This window comes from Marmota monax, unplaced genomic scaffold (genome assembly GCF_021218885.2).
Source record: "Marmota monax isolate L192 unplaced genomic scaffold, Marmota_monax_Labrador192_F-V1.1 WCK01_AAM20220418_F8-fsc00017, whole genome shotgun sequence".
Taxonomy (NCBI): Eukaryota; Metazoa; Chordata; class Mammalia; order Rodentia; family Sciuridae; genus Marmota; species Marmota monax.
In genome coordinates this window covers 23,141,641-23,162,322 of record NW_026695241.1, presented here as the reverse complement: position 1 = coordinate 23,162,322, position 20,682 = coordinate 23,141,641, and the positions used below count along the sequence as shown (strand labels likewise).

The 20,682-nt window shown below is 40.3% G+C and overlaps 1 protein-coding gene across 16 annotated transcripts in view; it reads left to right on the top strand.

The window, feature by feature from the left end:
- The window catches only part of Sipa1l1 (signal induced proliferation associated 1 like 1), a 367,512-nt gene that overhangs the window by 309,604 nt on the left and 37,226 nt on the right, over positions 1–20,682 (top strand). For 14 of the 16 annotated variants that reach the window (XM_058577710.1, XM_058577720.1, XM_058577718.1 and 11 more), the window contains 2 exons: positions 2,830–3,099; positions 18,428–18,574. In XM_058577710.1, coding sequence (XP_058433693.1) covers positions 2,830–3,099; positions 18,428–18,574 — 417 coding nt within the window. The remainder of the gene's footprint in view (positions 1–2,829; positions 3,100–18,427; positions 18,575–20,682) is intronic. The other 2 variants (XM_058577721.1, XM_046440987.2) reach the window with 1 other exon arrangement.

Sequence of the window (20,682 nt, the reverse complement as noted above, 5' to 3'; positions counted from 1 at the left end):
ATGCACTTCTGTCATTTTTTTCTTCTCCTCCGCACTTCACACTCCCACTGCTGTTTTCCTAGCAACTAATTACTCTGTTCTTTGACTAGTCACTCTCCCTTCTCTGTCAACCATTTCTTTAAGGCAGCTCCAGAGTGAGTCAGAACAGGCCTCCAGGAGCTGAGGGGGGTCACAGGCATCCTCAGGGCAACTGGAATACAGACCCCTGAGTGTGTATTTTTACATGAGAATACAGACTGGCTCATGGCAACTTCATTTCCATGATGAAGAGGAGGCAGCTGGGAGGGTGCAGTAGCTGTTCAAGAAGTGAACAGGACCAGCTGGGAGCACAGCATGAGGGAAACAGTCCTGCTTGAAAGAGGCCCCTCACCTGCCTCTGTCACCCCTCTGCATTTGACCATCAGCATCTAAGACCTCTGAGTTTTCAAAGTCATTCTCTTAAAAAGAGAAAAAAATACTTGGCTAACCGATGAAACTGAGATGTTTCCATTGGTATTGCATAGGAGTCACAAACGTTTATTCTGTGAGGGCCACTAGCCTGTGGTTTTTAAAGAAAGCAATCAAGGACCATTCAAGAACTAAAAACAAACAAGTTACATATAAAGGCCAAACTACTTTTTTTGGTACTGAGGATTTGGAATCAAATGACCTTTTAAACAAGAACAGATTTTTTTTTTTGGTATGACAGTGCTGAATCAAACTGCAGTAGAACAGGAAGGGTTGTGAGAATTTATCTGGGTCAGATCTCATTTTTTAGATAAACGGGTGGAAAGAAGTTGAATACTTTTTGTTTGTTTATTTGTTTGTTTGTTTGTTTGTTTTTGAGCCAGAGTCATGTGGCTTCTAGAGACCAAGCTATCCTCAGACAAGACTTTTCTGACTCAAGAGTCCAGTGTTTAATGTTTCTGTTCAATGCACTGTTCAAATATTTCTCAGTGTTTCTTAGTGATTAAGAAAAAGGAGAGAGTAATGAGAAATCAGAAATGAAAGAAAGAATAAAAAGACTGAAAAAGACAGTGAGTGGTTAATTTTGTGGTTTCAGCAAGTCACCATTTGTCACTTTTTCCACTGTAATTATCATTCTTGCTGCCACAACTCTTCAATTTGGTCTGTAAAAGTTGTTGAATTTTCCTTTTTGCTATATGCTATGCCTTGAATAAGATGTGATAGTCACTACAGGTGTATAATGTCTGGGGGGTTGGAGCCATGTTCTTCAGTTAGGAGAATAGAATAAAACTGGCCTGCAGGAAGACTAGTTCTGTGTCTAAACCCCTGCTCTGCCACCTCCTGGCTGTATACACTGGGGCAAGTTAATCCTTCCAGGCCTCCTTCCATTTCCTCTTGGATGAAGAGAGGATAAAGATAGTAGGTATCCACTTCAGAGATGCTGAAATGTGGCTGGATTAGTGTCCAACCATTACAGTTATATCTATTTTATTATAGTTACCATTCTTAAACACTAAATTTTGCTTCAAATGATAGAATGAAAATCCTTTTAGGAATATTTATGCATGGCATTAAAAATCAGCTTTAGTCTTTGTGTTTCAGTGCCTATTTCCTTTTTGATTCCATATATCTTTCTTGTGTTTTGCAGAGATAAGTGAGAGACCAGGAAGCCAGTGGGCGGTTACCCCTGCTACAAAAGGCAATCAGAAGTGGCAGAAATAGCAGGTGGCTGAGGTTTAGCTCAGTGTGGGATGCATGTCAGACAAAGAAGAACATACAATATTTCTGTAATTTTTCAATAGTGATTACATGTTAAAATGATGTTTTAGATATCTCAGGCTACATTAAATATATAATCTCACCAGTTTTGTTTTACTTTCTAATGTGGCTTCTAGAAACTTTAAAATTAGAGTTGCAGCTGTTCTGTGTGGTTTGCGTTCCCCTTAGTCTTCCCGTCAGTGACATTTTGGACTCTCCCTACCTTACTTCTAAAGTGCCTTGTGAAGGGCTGTTTCACAGTTGCTCTGTGAACCCTTCTTACCAAATCCTCTCACCCGTTTTCCCAATCCTTCACATTCCTATGAGAAGGAAGTCATTTTTCCACTTAGTGATGAAATTCAAATGCATGGTTTGAGGTATTGCTTTAATGAGAATAGAATTTGTCAATCAGGCTTATGACCAACAATACCTCCCCCCATCATTTGGCATAAAGAATGGAAAGTGGGCTCCCGTTTCCTGAGAATTTGAGTTTCAGATGGTGGCACAAAATGGTAAAATACAAAACATTTACGCTTGCCATTAATTTCACTCAGGCTGCTGCCTGGGGACGGCCTTGCTATGAGAGATTTCTTTCTTTAAAAAAATAAAGTCTGATTTCAGATTATGCTTTGTCCCTCAGGGATTTAATAATTTTAGTATTTCTATAATTGGGTTTTTCCCGATCCTTAGCTAAATTTAGCTTTTGCTTTGGATTTTAAGACTTCTCCTAACTTAATTTCTTCACTCTCAGGGTACCCCCTTTTAAGCCCCCAGTTGTGATACGCAGTGAAGGTGTTCAGAGCTGGTTGCTTGTTTCTGTCAAGGTTGTGTTCTTAGGGTCTGCTTCCCTGTCCTCTTAGGTCTTCTACAGCTGTGTCCACTCCCAGGGTGACCTTGTGTCTTCTTGGTGTTTAGAGACTCAACAGTTGGAATTGAGTAAAGGAAAGCATGGTCAGCACTGCCCGGGTTTCTGGTTTTTGAAAGGAAAATAATTATAGGGCTGAAAGAGGATCAGAGGCAGAAGATGAAGTTTTGGATCCATTTTAAGTGTTAATGAGAATCAGTGTGTTCCACCAACAAGAAAGGAGTATTAATTGTTTTTCTCCCTGTGCCTTCCCCTAATAGGAGCTGCTCCGAAACCTACCGCATGCCAGTGATGGAGTACAAAATGAATGAAGGTGTTTCATATGAGTTCAAATTTCCCTTCCGCAACAATAACAAATGGCAGCGGAATGCCAACAAGGGGTCTCATTCCCCTCAAGTCCCATCCCAGGTACAGAGTCCCATGACCTCACGGCTAAATGCTGGAAAATGTGACGGGAAGATGCCTCCTCCAGAAAGAGCCGCCAACATTCCTCGAAGCATCTCCAGTGATGGGCGCCCGCTAGAGAGGCGGTGAGTACACCTCCCCGAGGTTTCTGAAATTTAAATAGCACCAGGTCCATACTCAGTAGCCTTAGTCCTTCCTAAATTTTGCTAGAAATCAAGAATTAAAGCAGAGATGCGTGCATGAGTGATTTTCAAAGCATGGTAGAATTCCAAAGCCATAAGGGTTATCTGAGGACATATTTCAGCAAAACATTCGGCCCTGTGCAGTGATATTATTATGTTTTGCTTTTTAATTTCTATGTGATTATCAATAGAAATCATCTTTGTGCATTTAGCAGCCATAGGGATTTGAATTTAGCAGTCTCTTTGAGGACAGTGGCTGTATTACCATTTTTGACAGTCTTTGTTGTTTGGGGGCAAATGATATGCTAGGAGCAACAATGCAGATTTTGGGTTGAATATCTATATTTCTCTTACTTTATTAATGAAGAATTCTGAGAAAGGAAAACTGGAATAGCACAAACATTTTCCATTGCTCTGAAACTAGAAGAAAATGGTAGGGAAAAGGTATTCTGCAGGAATAGGTCAAAACACCAGCCCTGAGTTAAACAAGCTAAAGGGAAAGGGATTTGAGGATCCCACAATGTAAAAAAAACAAAGTTTATTATTAAATTGAAAGTCGGTAAATTCCCTCACAAAAGATAACTGGTCAGCTCTGCACTTGATCGCCCTAGCACCTTTGTCTGCAGCATCTTGAAGTAGAGACAAGGCCTGAAATCAAACAAAATTAAGTAGTTTCAAAATGTGATTGACAGTTGGCCATAAAATTTTAAATAAATACACTGTAAATCTAGTTGCTTCAAATCATGTATGCTAATGAAGGAAACAGAATAATTGAATAATTTGCTGGTCATCTGACAGAAACAAACCACTGCTACTTTCTCTCCACTCACTGTCCATTCCCCATCACTTCTGCTTGTCTTGATCGCATCTCAGGATTTTTTGTGGAAACCCTCAGAGCGAGGGTGAAGTCCATACCCCAGGAACTGTGTTGGGTAGAAGAGAATCCCCGTGGAAGTTGAAATGTGATCCTGACTCATCTGAGTAGCCAGGTCCAACAAGAACAGGATGCCAAGGAATATGTCCCCAAACATGCTTAAATAGCCATCGGTCTACTTTGGAAGCAGAAAGATAGAAGTGGAAGAAGCACACTATGGAGTCTCTGGTCTCAGTCTAGCTTTTGAGCTATTGCATAGAATCTCGTCTCTTAACCATTATATAATACTAAGACATGATGGAGTATAATTTATAGAAACAAACACACAAAAAACAAGTTGTCTTTCTAAAATTCTTCATTTAATCCTAGAGATTTATTTACAGATCCTTGCTATTTATCTCAGAAAAAATTTTTCACCCACAGTAGCCCTATTTCCATCTGAACTCTTCCTGCTTTCATTATTTTTGAGGAGAAAAGCATCCAAGAGATCTCTGAATAAATTTTTTGTTCTACACATTTCAGAGTTGGCTCTTCCCGAAATGTGTGTTAGCAGTAATTAATAGTTTGGCCCTCGTTTTGAAAGATGAACCTAGGAAGCCATTGTTCAGAGGAGTGCTTTTCCTTGTCCATGCTGTCTTCTTCCTCTGCAGAACAGTCCAGAGGCTTTCATGAGTGAAAGTGATTGAGTCATTTCCTATACATAGTATTCCATATGATAAAATAGTGGAATATATTTTGATTCCACAATGAATTTAATTTTGCGCCTGAATCTAAACTGAAGCTGAACAAAAGTTCAGCAAACTGACCTCTAAAAGTGAAGGTATTTTTTGCTTCTAATTGTCGTCTTACGGTGACAGCAGCTTTCAGGGTTAGGGAGCATGGAACTCCATTTTCTCCAGATGAGCCCTTTTCATTCTAGAGGTGATTTCTGCATGTGCTGTGACTTAACACTGCCCAGAGAGAGCACATCTTACTGAGTGCTCACCCCAGATTATAAGCATAGTCCTGTGACCCTGCAGGCTGTAGAGACAAGAGTGGTGGAAGTGAGGCTGCCCTTGGTGGGGGGATATTTAACCTCTACTCATTGTCCCCTCAGATTTTTTAGTTTCAGGTATCCTTAGAGTCCACCAGACAAGGACTTCACAGTTGAGTCATCTTCATTTTGAAGTGTTTGGTAATTAGGTGGGTAGTCTTTTGTGGAAATATAGAGTTCGGGTTCCTACCCCATCGTTCATGATATTTCCTTTGTAAGTTTAACATTAAGGTATAAATAAAAGGTACAGCTGGGGAAACTTGTTTTGCTATGAATTCAGGAAAACTCGGGCAGAGTAGATGCATGACACTCATAGGAACACTCTGAGTCCCTCTTGAACCCCAGGTTCAGAAAATTCACCTTGAAATATAATTTTCTCCTTGAAATATGGTAAAATACAACTGAAAGGTTTAAGTAGTCCTTGTATAATCTTAAAACATCTTAGCTTAGATGTTTCCTGGGACACACCCATCCATTTGATTCTCCCCTATATACTAGCATATATATATACACACACACACACACACACACACACACACACAAACACACACATACATGGGGCATTTATGAAGTACAGTATGGAACTTTCAGATGAACCCTAAATAGTCAAAACAAATGCCAGGGGTCTGCCTTATGTTTGTCATACAGTTGTTTCATTCTTTTTCCTCCCTCAGAAAGTAATGTTTAACTGTAAGTCGCCTCTGCCCACTGCTTCAGTCTCTCTGCTCTGTTTGGCCAGATCCAGCAAAATCCATGTTGGCTGAAAATAATCATTTACTGCTTTGTACAAGCAGTTTTTCTTTCATTGTATACCATATCTCAAACTTAAAGGTCATTAGGAACTTTTTTTAAATTTGTGGAATAATGTTTTCCTTTAAAACCAAGATCAGGATTTTTACTTGGGAAGCAATGTTGGTGGTTTGAATTTTTAGTAAGAAGTTTTCAACTGGGCAGTATTCTTCTCTATACATTGCTAAGAGAAGCTGGCATGTCAGAACCAATGGCCCTTTTGCCATCTAAAATCTAACTCTGTTTGGTTTGAATGTGAGAGTTTTAGGCTACTCAGGTGACCTTCTGACTACAGAACTTTGTATTATTTGCAGGAAAAGTAGTCATTAACAAATTAACATTTGTTCAACAAAAACAGGTAACGTGATGCAATTGCTATTTTCACTGAACTTGATACATTACTGTGTTTAAACATAACATGGGGTCGTAATAAAACCCTAATCTATGCTTGTAAGCTTGAAAAAGTCTCACTATTGTAGGGACTTAGAATAAACAGCAGGCATGTTAACATACAAAATAATTTTTCTTTCTCTTTTATTTTTTTAGATGAAGTTATCACCAATCTTTATTCAAGTATTAGATTTTAATCACATTGAACTGTTGGTGGGATCACAGTTGCATGACTTGACAGGAGGATCCTTAAATCGTGGGTCTTAAGAGCACTGGCTAGGTCCACATTGACTTCCATAATTTTAAAGCTACTTGGTATTTGTCAGTCCTTGCTAAAATTTCCTTTGCCTCTTTTTTTGGTCTTCTTGTTGCTGTGCTTTGGATGAGCATTCCCCACAGGTCCATATAAAATCTTGGTCCCCAGGGTGGTATTCGTCAGAAATGGGACTGGTGGGAGGTCCTTGGGTCATTGGGGGAATGCCCTCAAAGGGAATGGAGGGACCCTTCCTGTCCCTTTTTTCTGCTTCATAGTTCAAAATGTGAGCACTTGCTCTGACACACATTCCCGCCATGAATGCTCACCAAAGGCCCAAACCATTGGAGCTACCTGATGTTGGGCTCAAGCCTCCAGAATTGTGAGCTGAATAAACCTTTTCTTCATAAATAGCCTGTTTCAGATATTTTGTTTGTAGTGATACAAAGTTGATGAATACACTTATCTTCCAAAACTTTATTTCCTGTTTATTCGTCAGCTCTTTATATCTGTCTCATCACCCTAAAATTCTGTGCTCCTCATGATTATGTACTCATTTTTCTTCCTCTAACACACTGCAGTGTATCTAGGTGGTCATCCGTTTCACTAACCTCAGCCATCATTTATGTGGGATGTTCCTTAATTCTGTTTTCCCTTGGCCTCTTTTTCACTTTTCATGTTCATATGCCTGTCTGTCTACTGAACATCTGCACTTGAATGTGACACTTGCACTCACTACCCAAACTGTGTCCATATAAAATATGCCCCACCTTCCATCTCTTCCTTCTCACATCGATGAATGGCTTTTCCATCGACAACATCTAGTAGCTACATCTACTCTCCAGAGCAGACCTAGAATTCATTGTCACTTCCTTAATGTTCTTATTCCACCCCACCCACCATAACCTACCAAGTCCTCAGCTTCTGTTGAGTTCCTCATTTTTAAGCTTCTTCCTTGCCATTGCTTCAGGAGCTCTTGTTTCATAATAAAATTATTTTCTTTCCTAAATTGTTGCTAAATTTCTCCAAATATGGTGACCAGCCTTGTTCTAGAATGGTAATCAAACAGAAATGGAGACAGTCCTCAAGCCATGCTGCTTTGCCTGCTCTCCCATGGTTCTGCACAGCCTTCAGGGCCAAGTCATGCACGTCCCCCCACCAGCATGGTTGGTGACAGTCCTATGAGTTCACCTGCTTGTCCTTCCCTCTCCCTGTCATTATCAGCTGCACACCTGCCTCTTGAAGGGCCACGTGCTTCCTGCTGCGCCTCCTCTTCCCTCTTTTCCACAGCTTACCTCCCATGAGCCTCCTAAGATGCTTTTAGTTTCTTCAGGACATCATCCTGGGCTGGGCTGGGCTGGGACTCAGTGGTAGAGCACTTGCCTGGCCTGTGTGAAGCACTGGGTTTGATTCTCAGCACACAATATAAATAAATGAATAAAATAAAGATCCATCAACATCTAAAAAAAAAATTAAAAAATCCTCCCAAGCTGGGGCTATTATTGCTCAGCGGTAGTGCACTTGCCTAGCATGTGTGTGTGAGGCACTGGGTTCAATTCTCAGCATCACATACAAATAAATAAAATAAATAAAGGTCAACAACTTAAAAAAAATTATCTTCCCATTTCTACTTTTCCTATCTCTACTTAACTTCCCCAATGGGAATGTTGATGTCACCAAATGCCTTCTCAATTCACAGAATTTATTATACTTCATTTTAATCTGATTTGTTCATTTTTCCAACTTAGCCTGTCTTATTCATCTTTGTATTCTAAGAACCAAGTACAGACTCTGACCTTTAATAGGTTTCCAATGAATAACTGGGGACAGAGGTTAAATCAATTTAGAGGAAAATAAAATGATTTATTTTTATAAAAATTAAATGATGGTTAAAGCAAACTACCTAATAATATAATAAAACCATAGCATTAAAGCTATACTTAAGTTAGATTTCGTGGCTAAGTTCAGTATACTCCTGTTTTAAAAGTATATCATTGATAAAACTTGCCTAAATTGACTCTAAGTGAAATGCAAGTTCTTGACTGAATCTCCTATATAAGTTTCAGTTGGAACTGAATTATAGTGTTGTATTTATCATCAAGAAGAGTAGCCGAGCACAGTGGAACACGCCTGTAATCCCAGTGGCTCAGGAGGCCCAGGCAAGAGGATTGCGAGTTCAAAGCCAGCCTCAGCAATAGTGAGGCACTAAGCAACTCAGTGAGACCATGTCTCTAAATAAAATACAAGATAGGGCTGGGGATGTGACTTAGTGGTCAAGTGTTCCTAAATTCAATCCCCAGTTCTGCCCCCTGAAAAAATAAAAAAAGTAGAAAACCAATGGCTGAGCTTGACTTGAAGTCACCAGACTCCAAGGCTTCCTTTTTCCCTCTCTTCATGAGAACTGTCTACTCTGTTGTCCACATTGGAATTGGAGTCAGTATAATTTGTAAGGTCACATTGTTAGATGATGTGATGTTCAGGAGGAGGAGGCGCAGCAGGGAGCACGTGGCCCTTCAAGAGGCAGTAATGGTTCCTATTAAGGCATTTCAGAAATGGGCACAGCAGTGTAAAATTGGCATGCATCTCAGCTTCCTTTCATTTACACACTCCAGAGTGGCCCAGGGAATGTTGGAGAATGCTCCAGTGTGATCCCAGCTCAGTCTCCTGAGTTGCTTTTAAGTGGTTCCTCAAGCCGCTTTATACTCTTCCTAGGACAGTGTTTCCATGGGAGCTGCACCTGTGTTGTGGATCCCCCGCCCCACCCCGGGGTCTGGAAATTCTGGAGGCCCCAGAGTGCAGGCTGTGTACATAGGACAGTGTAGGGATTTGATAGAGCTTCCCAACCTGGACCAACGTGTCAGGCTTCAGCCTAGTCTTGGATAGTGTGTGGTGGGTCAAGGTGTTTCATGAGAAAGTTTTGTTCTCTTCAGTGACAGTATCATGGTTAACTTCAGCGAGATAGAAGATGAATTCAATTTAGCTTGCTGTGCTAAATACGAACCCTGGTGAACTGTGTATTCAGAAGTCATAGGATATTCTGTAAAGATCATCTGTGAGAATGATGTGAACCTTAGAGATGTTCTTGGAATAGACAGTTGTATTCTGGACAGAGTAGTGAGATGGTATACAATAGTGTAGTCCTACATGTCTCTGAGGATTTATACTCCTGTGTACACCTAGCAGTTGGGTCTTGCTCTCCTACCCAGCTCAAGGGGAGATTATATAAGGACTACCCTGGGTGGCCTAGCCTAGTCACACCTTTATGGAAAAATCTATAAGAACCACGGTGGTCCCAGGGCCCCCTACTCCTCTCAACCACCTACACACATACTAAACATGATGAAGGCCTCCCTGGAAGCCAGATCTAACCTGTGTCATGCTGTAATCTGTGTCATATAAAAGTATGGTGACAGAGTGGCAGTTTGGGATCTGCTTATCATTAAATTGCTGAGGAAAATGATTTTAATTTCTTTTGACCTGCAGGAGCAGTTTCTGTGAAATTATGAGGTGGGCAGGGTATCCTTAAGGCTGGTCAGCATAGAGGAGTAGTCTCTTCACCCAAGTGTTCAGGCCTAGCACCAGTTCTCTTCTGCAGGCCAAATCGCAGGAGACTGAGAATAAGGAACATAAATGTGGTCCTGGAACATCTGCACCCACTCCTTTAGGTTCTACAAACTGGTTTTAAGGAACAGCACAAATATAAATGGAGGAAATGTTGGGGAGCAGGGCAGTGCTGCATGCCTGTGGCCCTGCTTGGAATTGTAAATAGATACTGGCCCCTGCTCTCCAGGAAAATCTGAATGAAACCTAGTAGTCTTCTAATGTATTGTTCTTTGGTTCTTGTAGTTTTTCCTTTACATTAACAAAATGACAAATGACTATCCACACCAAGTGGCACAAAATAAGAGCAGACATATAGAAAAAGGTACAGAGCAGAGCAGGCCTGACCATGGTCAGCAGTGTGTGTCGTTGTGTACTGGATTAAAACTACCTAGAGCAATTGTCGAGGGTAGGTGGAGATCCCAGAGACCACCTGAGTGTACCCAGCAGCCATTGTGAGCAGAGGCCAGCAGGTGCGCTGAATTTACCTGCTAGTTCCATTGTTTCTGTTTGTGGACTGGGATAAGGGAATGAAGTTATTTTGGTTTGGGTTTTGTTGGTTGGTTGGTTTGCTAGTTGGTTTCAGTCTTTAAAATCCCCACATGCCTAAAAACTACCTGACTTCTGAAAGGATTTTTTTTTTTAAGAGAGAGGGAGGTGGGGAGGGGAACAGAGAGAGAGAGAGAGAGAGAGAGAGAGAGAGAATTTTAATATTTATTTTTTAGTTATCGGCAGACACAACATCTTTGTTTGTATGTGGTGCTGAGGATCAAACCCGGGCTGCACGCATGCCAGGGAAGCGCGCTACCGCTTGAGCCACATCCCTAGCCCTGAAAGGATTTGATTGTGACTTCTTTTTATGAAGTGTTTGACTTGGTAGAGGGCAGGACCAATGTAGGCAGTTAACATTTGTGGTAGGCTAATTGTTTCTTTCCTCTATGTATTTTATCAGTTCTCTTGAACTTTGATAGAGAAAAAAATTACTGAGTCCTTCCGTGTTGCCTACATCTGGAGGATCAGCTCTGACCACACTACTGGTTTGTCTTAGAACTTGCTGTTCTCCCTGTGGCCACACAGACAGAGCTTGTGCTTCCTTGGCTAACCATATGAGGCCTCACCCAGTAGCACCTGCTTGTGGCTCCTATCAGTCTGCTCCCTGTGCCCCGGGCTTCATCTAACGTGCCATCATGGACTGCAACGTACACACCTCATGTTCCTCCACCCTCACTGCTGATTTCCTCCTAGTCCTGTCTCGGATACATTTCCTACATGAAGCTTCCTTTCCCCTAGTTTCCCCAACTAGTCTAATTGCTAACCCGCCAGAGGCCCTCTATACTCTTTTTGTACTTCCCTGATGATGGTTATCTTTTAGTTATATTTTATTTAAAAATTACAGGGAACTATGTTTGAGTTCATATTCTGTGCCACGCTCTGTTCAATATTCTTCGTGTAAATTTTCTAGGCTAATCTTCCCAACAGCCAAGTAGTTGGTTGCTCTTTATCCCCTTCATGGGTGAGGATGCCCAGCAGCTAGGACATGAAATCATTTGGGCAAAGTAATAGCTTGTTAATGGTGAAGCTGGGATCAATATCAGGCTATCTGACAGATCCACCTCCACACACTGATGGCACTCATAACTGTTGGCAGAATGGATACACATCCACTTATGTGTTGAGGGGCTCCAGCCACATTCACTGCAGTCAGGCCAGCTTCGTGGGTCTGCAACCTGTGCAGCTGTATAGAGCTCACCCTTAGAAGGACTCATTAAGCTTGGCTTAATGCTCTGCTGTTATTTTGAAACTTACTGTTTGAACAAGGATACCCACAGGTTTGTTATGTACTGAGTTCTGCAATGAAATAGCTAGCTGGTCCTGCTGCAGTCATTTTTATTTTGACCTTCAGAATCCACTATAGGTATAAAATTGACTTTTCTTGAGGGGCACCCATGGTGTATACTAGATTGCGCACCCTCATAGTCAGCAGCTATGAAGTGAGGGTCCACGTGTCTTCTTGTGGGAAAGGCCGTATTGCCTCAGCTGTACCAGAGCATTCTTTCTTATTGTAAATCAACCTTGTCCTAGGAAGCTTATCAGAACAGCTAATGTAGGTGGTGAGATCGGAAGGCTGGTGGTGGCTCTGTTCACAAAGCACACAGTAGGAAGGCATGAAAGACAGAGGGAGGAATTGCTTGGATTTGAACAATTTGTTTAAACTCTAGCCTGGATAGAGCATTCACATTACATGATTTTGAATCATTTTACAGGAGAAAAAAGGTATTAACATAATTCTAAAAGGATCGGTGGATATATAGTGATGAAGACAGAGTGCTTTAGTTGGTCCTGTTTCCTGGGTGGATAGCACTTTAATTGCTAAGTTGTGGTAAAATGCTGTGCTTAATTATGGACTCAGGTATCTAATTTGTCAGTCACAGCTGCTATTTGAAACCTTCTGGATTGTTTTGTCCATCGTTATACTGTTTGCACTTGGGTTACAGAGGGCCTTACCCCCTGGCCACGTCTAAACAGTATTGTCACTTTGGAGTAAAAAATAGGAAACAGAAGTGCAATTAATCTTAAATACTCAGGAAGCTATTTTACCATTAACTACTTGTCCTGGTATGAGAATACTTCTGGAAAACTGAGGAACCCATATTTAATCTTGGACTTTCTCTTCTGAAATGTCCAGCCCTTTTAACAATTTGTTTCCATTGCAATGAAGTACACTTGATATAAATGAAAAACGGACATTAAGTGTAGCCCTTAGAGTGTGGGTGTTATTGTCTGTGCTGAAGACCACGATGTTTTTAGTCAAAAAGCTCTGTTTTTCATTTCTGTAGATGGAGGTAAAAGGGAGCCCCAAAGAATATACAGCATCAGTTATTTTGAAAATTTTTACCTATTTCTTGACTAAATTTTTTAAATGTAAAGGGGAAAATCTTTTGAAATTAAGCTAAAAGGTTTAGAAAATTCTTATCTCACAGCCACCAAAATGTTCTTTAAAAAAAATTATTGCTGACATTCATCAGAGTTGAAAGCTCTAACAGTAATTGAAAAATTAATCTTCATTCTCTAAACCTGTGTGGGCAGTAACATCAGATATTTAGGGCCCTTAAGACTAAAGCAGAAAGATCTAGATTCATCTCAAAAAAGAAGAAGACCTTATGTAGACCTCGCTCTAATATCACAGATCACAGTGACCATTAAAACAGATTCCCTCTATGAGGTGGGGTGGGGCAGACAGGTTCAGCAGGTCAGCAGGCTGGCTTCTTGTGGAGCCCGGGAGGCACTGTTCCCAGTTCCAGAGCAGTCTTTTGAAGTGCCAGGCAGCCGCCAGGCCAGCTTCCAGCAACTACCAGCCTCCAACTGTCTGCAAAAGTGGACTGCCAGCACTCAGGCAGGCGGTGCCTTCCACTCCCTGAATAGGTCTTTTCTCAAATATTTGCATGAAGGCATCAAATTCAGAGTATTTGGAAAGAATAGTAAAGTAGTAAGTCACAAGAGCAAGGGCTAATTCTAAATTTTTCTTTGCCTATATGCATCTAGAGCCATAAAAACATCTGGGTGGCATTTGGTCAGTTGTCATATGTATGTTCTGTGTGTGCAAACAGTCAGAAAACAAAGACACTATTGAGTTATATAAATGCCAGAGAGGGATGGGAATGAATGCTGGCCTTCTGGAAATGCTATTTTTTCACTTTGGGATAACTCCAGTAACCAAACAGAATTTTCTGGTACCTTTGCCAAATAAAAGAGCTGAGATTGAGAACTAGCATGAGATATCTTAATGTACGTTTTGGAGAACAGGGTAAGAAAAGCAAACTGTAAAGACAAATGTAAAAGTGACACTCTGAAGGAGTCGTGTTGTCACTTGCTCACTGAAGCATATGCATCTCTCCATGCCCCCGAATCATTGTTCATTAGCATTACTTTTTACCTGGAAGAGACTGTGAAAGTCATCAGGACCCCAAATGTTGCATTGGCTCCACTGTTCTCACATTCTACTGCCACCCCCGCCCCGTTTTCCTGAGCATCATCTCTTCCTCTTTGCAAGGAGAAAATGAAAACAGTTAGATAACAAAACTATAGCTGGAGTTGCTCTGTATTAGGGGCATATAAAAGCCAAACTCTTAAGGCAGAAAAAAAGTGTGGTCTCTTGTTACAGTGGATGTCTGTCATTCCTCAATCCTTAGTCGTCGTCGTCTTTTTTTTTTTTTTATTTACTCTTTCCCTTCTATGATCAGATAGAATGAAGGGTAGTATCTCTACTTTTTTATATATGGTCTATTTTAGAGAAGAAAGTGTAACGCTCATTGAAGGATGAAATATCCTATATATGTCAGTTAATTATAAGTTATTGATTTTATTATTGAGTTCTATAGTTTCTTTGTTCAGCTTTTGTTTGGAAGATATATCCAGTGGAGAAAGAGGTGTTTAAGGTCACCCAAAATTATTGTGTTGTGGTCTATTTGACTCTTGAACTTGAGAAGAGTTTGATGAACCTAGATGCTCTCTTGTTTGGGCATATATGTTTATAATTGTTAAGTCTTGTTGGTGTATGGTTCCCTTGAGCAGTATGTAGTGTCCTTCTTTATCCCTTTTGATTACCTTTAGCTTGAAGTCTACTTTATTTGATATAAGGATAAAAACCCCTGCTTGCTTCCGCAGTCCATGTGAGTGGTATGATTTTTTCCCAACGCTTAACCTTCAGTCTGTGGATGTCTTTTCGTATGAGATGAGTCTCTTGGAGGCAGCATATCATTGGGTCTTTTCTTTTTTTAAATCCAATCTACTAGTGTATGTCTTTTGACTTGTGAGTTTAACATTCAGGGTTATTATTGAGACATGATTTGTATTCGCAGCCATTTTTGTTTATTTTTGGTGTTTAACTTGACTTGGTTTCCCTCTGATTAGTTTTCCCTTTAGTGTAATACCTCCCTTTGCTGATTTTTATCATTGTTTTTCATTTCCTCTTCATAGAATATTTTGCCAAGGATGTTCTATAGTGCAGGCTTTCTAGTTGTAAATTCTTATAACTTCTGTTTATCATGGAAGGTTTTTATTTCATCATCAAATATAAAGCTTAATTTTTCTGGATATAAGATTCTTGGTTGGCATCCATTTTCTTTCAGAGCTTGGTATATGTTGTTCCATGATCTCCTCCTGGCTTTGAGGGTCTGGGTTGAAAAATCTGCAGAGATACGAATTGGTCTCCTCCTATACGTGATCTGATTCCTCCCTCTTGTGGCTTTTAATATTCTCTCCTTATTCTGTATGCTAGGCATTTTCATTATAATGTGCTTTGGGGTAGGTCTGTTGTAATTTTGTGCATTTGGTGTCCTGTAAGCCTCTTGTATTTGTTTTTCCAAATCATTCTTCATGCTTGGGAAATTTTCTGATATTATCTCATTGAAGAGATTGTGCATTCCTTTGGTTTGAAACTCTTTGCCTTCCTCTGTCCCAATAATGCTTAGATTTGGTTTTTTGTCCCATAATTCTTGGATGTTCTGTTCATGGTTTCTTACTATCTTCACTGTGTGATCAACTTTATTTTCCAGATTGTATACTTTGTCTTCATTATCTGACATTCTTTCTTCCAAGTGATCTAGTCTGTTGGTTATGCTTTCTATTGAGTTTTTTATTTGGTTTATTGTTTCCTTCATTTCAAGGATTTCTGACTGTTCTTCTTCTTTTTTTCAATGTCTGTCTTTCTTGAAGTAATCTTTTGCTACCTGTATTTGCTCTCTTATCTTTGTTGGAGTGATCAATTTTTGCTTGTATTTACTCATTTAGGTCATTGTTTAATTCACAGGTCATTATAATTATGAACCTTCTGAACTCCCTCTCTGACATTTCATAAACTTCACTGTCTGTGGGTTCTGTTATTGTAGTATCCTGGTTTGTTTGGGACACTTTCCTCCTTGTTTTTTCATGTTGTCTGTGTGTCTTCCTTTCTTGCAGTGTGGATCTGAGACATTACAGTGTCTACTCTATATTCTTGTAGTATATGTACAGATTATCTATACCTCACCTTGATGTTGGGTTTCCAGACCCTGCTGGTGTCCTTCAACTAAAGGTGGTGGCGACAGTAGCCAAGGTAACTCATAATAGTGGAGGTGCCCCAAGATGGATGCAATGTCTTACAAAGATGGGGCTGAAAGGGTGGGCTTTACACTGTCTTTGGGATGTCTGCTCTGAGATGCAGCTACTTCTAGGCACTGTCTGTTGTCAAAAGGGTAGGGGCCATTGCATGGTGTAGGCTATGGTGACGCCTGCTGTTTCCCAAGATGGAAGTGGGTTAGTCTTGGGCTCCCAGGTGGGGGGTGGGGGGTAGGGGGTGGCAAATTTGGACCTACCCTGGGCCTGGATCCTATGTATGTAGGTGTGGGTGGTCCTGTGTTGGAGCCTGAGCTCCAGCTGGTGTCTGTCAGTGGCAGGATGGACCTGGGCCTACTGTGAGCCTGGGTCCCATGCACATCAGTGTAGGTGGATCTCTATTCTTTGTATTTTTAAGACCAGCACCCAGGATGTCTGGGAAATAGTTTGTGTTCAGTAAATAGTTATTGAACTTGATAAGGTCTTCTGACTCTGAAAGATGAGGTGAGAAGGAAAAATGGCTTCAAGATGTTTAGCTTGAGATAACAGCATGGGAGGGATGGGCTTGGGGCATTAGGATATTGGGGCCTGGAGGAATGGAGCAAACCAGTTAGCTTTTAAGAGGTTTAATTTGAATTGCTGGTGGGGGTGTTCCTTGGAGATGTCTAGGTATCAGTGAGGGAGAACTCTGGCTCTCAACTCAGATTTGCCTCTTGGGCATAGAGGAGCTTGGGAGTTACAATTTTATTTTTTAATTTAATCTCATTATCTATTAGAAAAGTTTCTGGATGTGATTCCTTTATTCCATCTGTAAGCTTCCTATGCCTGAAACCCTATCCTCCCCTGCTACAGATGCTCCTAGGCTCACTGTAGGAAAGGCCTGTTCCTGTGAACCAGGTTCTGTCCCAAGGCTCCCAGACTGTCTTGAGTTTAACTTCGTGTTATGTGCAAAGTCATGTGCCAGTGCAGACCCACCGACAACCATATTACTAGGAAAAGGGTGCCAGGCACAGTGGGACACACCTATAATCCCCGTGACTCATGAAGTTGAGGCAGAAGGATCGCAAGTTGAAGGCCAGCCTCAGCAATTTAGCAAGGCCCCAAGCAATTTAGTAAGACCCTGTCTCAAACAACAACAACAAAAAAGTGTTTTCGAAGGACCAGGAATATAACTCAGTGGTAAAGTGTCATTGGGTTCAATCCTCAGTACAGAAAAAAAGGAAGAAGGAAGGAAAGAAGGAAAGGAAACCAACCTTCTCTAAGGGATAGCAATAGTTTGGCATAAAATATAACAGTTTGAGAATCAAGAAGCCTGGCTTATTGTGACCTTAAACAAGTAACTTAGATTCTATTTCCTCAGCTATTGAATGGACTTGACCTGCCCTGTTATAAGAGTTGAGATTTGGGCCAGGATTTGCATTCAGAATAAAATCCTGCTGTTATCAAGGTTGAGTTTATACCTGGTCACAGTTGTCAGCATCACTTATTGCTATCCCTGCATTGCCCCGTTGCCTGCTACACAGTAGAGAAGGTAGAGGGAGAAAATCTGTCTGTCTAATTACAAAGCTCCAGCTTCTACCTCCACAGCCCCTCAGCAGATAAGGGATCCAAAATTTTCAAAAAGATTTATTAGGGCCAGGATACAGTACATCTCTACTGTGAAATGATATAAATTCAGTAATTCTAAATAATCCTAGACACTGAGGTTCTTATATTGGTGATGTTACTGTCAACGGAAATTAGAAATACTAAGTAGCTAAGTCTGAATATTGACTCCAGACTTCGAGTAATAAAATTGGAAAACAAAGAAACATACAAAGAATGTGCTGGTCTCACTGTAGTCATATACTCTGGGAGGACTAGTGTGAGAAATTGGAATTAATTGCTGTGTTAACATCACTTGGGTTCAATTATCCTCTGTCCTGCCATACTATGAGACTGCATTAGCAATTCAACCAACTTAATTCTGGCAGCTTTTGGAAGCATACATGTTTTTCCGCTGCCTTTTTTCTCCTGTTATTTTTTGACACACCCCACCCCTTCAAGGCAGTTTTCCAGCTGTTCCCTTAGGGAATGGTTTTATGGGGAAGCTTCTTTTGTAGGCTTCCAGCTGGCTTCATTTTCACTATCTCCATGAAGCGCTGCCTTTGTTGCATTTGTATGATATTATCCATCATGTGTTGCCTTGGGATTTTCCCCTTTGAATTGTTGACTTCATATTTTTGGTTTGCACATGCAGGTTGTCTCCTGGTTCAGACATCTATGTGACAGTCTCATCCATGGCTTTAGCAAGATCCCAGTGTCGTAACTCCCCTAGCAACCTGTCTTCATCCAGCGAGACTGGCTCTGGGGGGGGCACTTACAGACAAAAATCTATGCCCGAAGGGTAGGTATGCTATTTGTCCCATTGTACATGGTTCGGGTCAACATCACTGTCTTTCATTTGTATCCCACATGTAAAATTATTTTTACTCAGCCAGCCCAGATCAATTTACATCAACAGTGAAAATATAGCTAACATTCCAGATAGGAAAATGTTTTCATGACTGGTTCAAATCACTTAAGAAATTTATCATTCTCTACTTTCCATGAAGTCCTCAGTGGCAGAGAAATTAAATTGCATACGTTTCTCTATGACATACGTTGTTTAGTATCACAGGAAGGATTTTGTCACATCGTGTTTCCTCCAACAGGAACTCAGTAGAATACTACTTGCCTTGGAGCTTGTATTGCTGTTGATATAGGAAAAATGATAGTAACATCGAGAGCTTAAAATTATTTCTTCTTCTTTTAAGTCTTCTGTTTTGTTGGTTTTTTAAAATCTTTCTTGAAAATACTAAATGCCCATCCAAAAGTAACTATTTGCTTTGGATAAAATTTACAAAGTAGCCTGGAAATGTAGCTCTTGCAAGGCCCTGGGTTCAATCCCCAGCAAAACACACACACACACACACACACACACACAGTAAAAAGTGAATTATGTGTGATTTTAGAGGCCACCATAACGGGAAACAGGATTAGAATATCTGACGCTAGGAAGTAATTAGCAGCAGAACAGTGCATGGCACACACAGGCTGCCTTCACCCAGAGGAAGAGTGAAAGAACCTTCAAAGACTTCCTGCTGGTGTTGCTCTCTGGGGAACTTGAGAATGAACTTGAACCATTTGAAAATTAAATGTGAAGTATTCATAAAAACTACTATTTCTATTCCATATTTCCCCCAAATAAATGTATATACCTTTAACAAATGTACACACTACTTGGATACTTTCTTGAGATATCACTGTGTCACAAAATAAGCATGCTTACTAATAATACCCTCATAATGGATATTTCCTCTGTATAGTATTTTGATGGTTTTTATAGCCACTAGGTGTGATTTTGTTGTTGCTAAATGTTAATGGTAGAAGAAAGTAGGTAATAAAACCACTATAAAACATGCTTTCCTCATTCCTGTCTCCCCTAGGACTCCCTTAGAGGCCTGCCTAAAATGTACATTTCTTATTTTAATTGCTTCAGTGACAATTAGGAAAAAATTTAGCCTTTATTCATGAGGTTTATGAATTACATATTATTGTACCACACTACAAACCCAACTAATTATTTCCTGTTTTAATTAGATTTTAAATGGCCTGGTTTGTCTTCCAAAATAAGAATTCACCACAACTTTAGTATTAGTACAGCACTAAAATGTAAATGAGTTTTTAGCAAAATAAATAAATAATATTTTTCTATCTCTGATATACTTTAAGTGTATACCAAAAACCCAAGTTGAAACACTAATGTTTTGGTGAATCTTAATGTTAAAATTATGATTCTAATGCCCAGCTGCTCAAATTTCTGTAAATGAGGTAGTAATTATTCAATTGGGTATTTGATAGTTGAACTCTGCCATAGATGGCATTAAGGGCTTTCCCACTGTTTGTGAGTTTTCCTGGCATTGTTGAGTATGCTATATAATGTCTTCTTTACCTGGAGTGATATTGGAAATAATGTTAGTGTTTTTCCTAGATCCCAAGCAATTTTTGTCTGTATCAGGGAGGTAAAAGACAATGGTTCACCATCCAGTCATTCACATGAATTGCTCATGGGCTAGGTTTGGTCCAAAAGTCACCCTTACCATCTACTCTACAACTTACCCCAGTAAAAATAAATGTGTTCAAGTTGACAGTGAAGCTGGAGTGTATGTACTCTGTTTCAGAGTCCTTAATGTTCAACTTGCATGACATCATAACAGTCATCACTACACAGTGGTTGTCCATAAACCATATGCTGCTGTGGTATCTTCCCTCCACTTCAATTGGCTGGAGTCCTGCATCTGCATGGTGTGTGCCTGCCCATTCCCTGACTCAAGAAAAAAAGTGAAAATATCCAAATTAGTTGAGGTGTAGTTTATGAGGGAGAAAGAAATGACACTTAGACAACTCGGGATTAGCAGTGAAGTTAATGAGAAAGCAACACTGTTTAAAAGACATGGAGCCTGTTCTACCCTC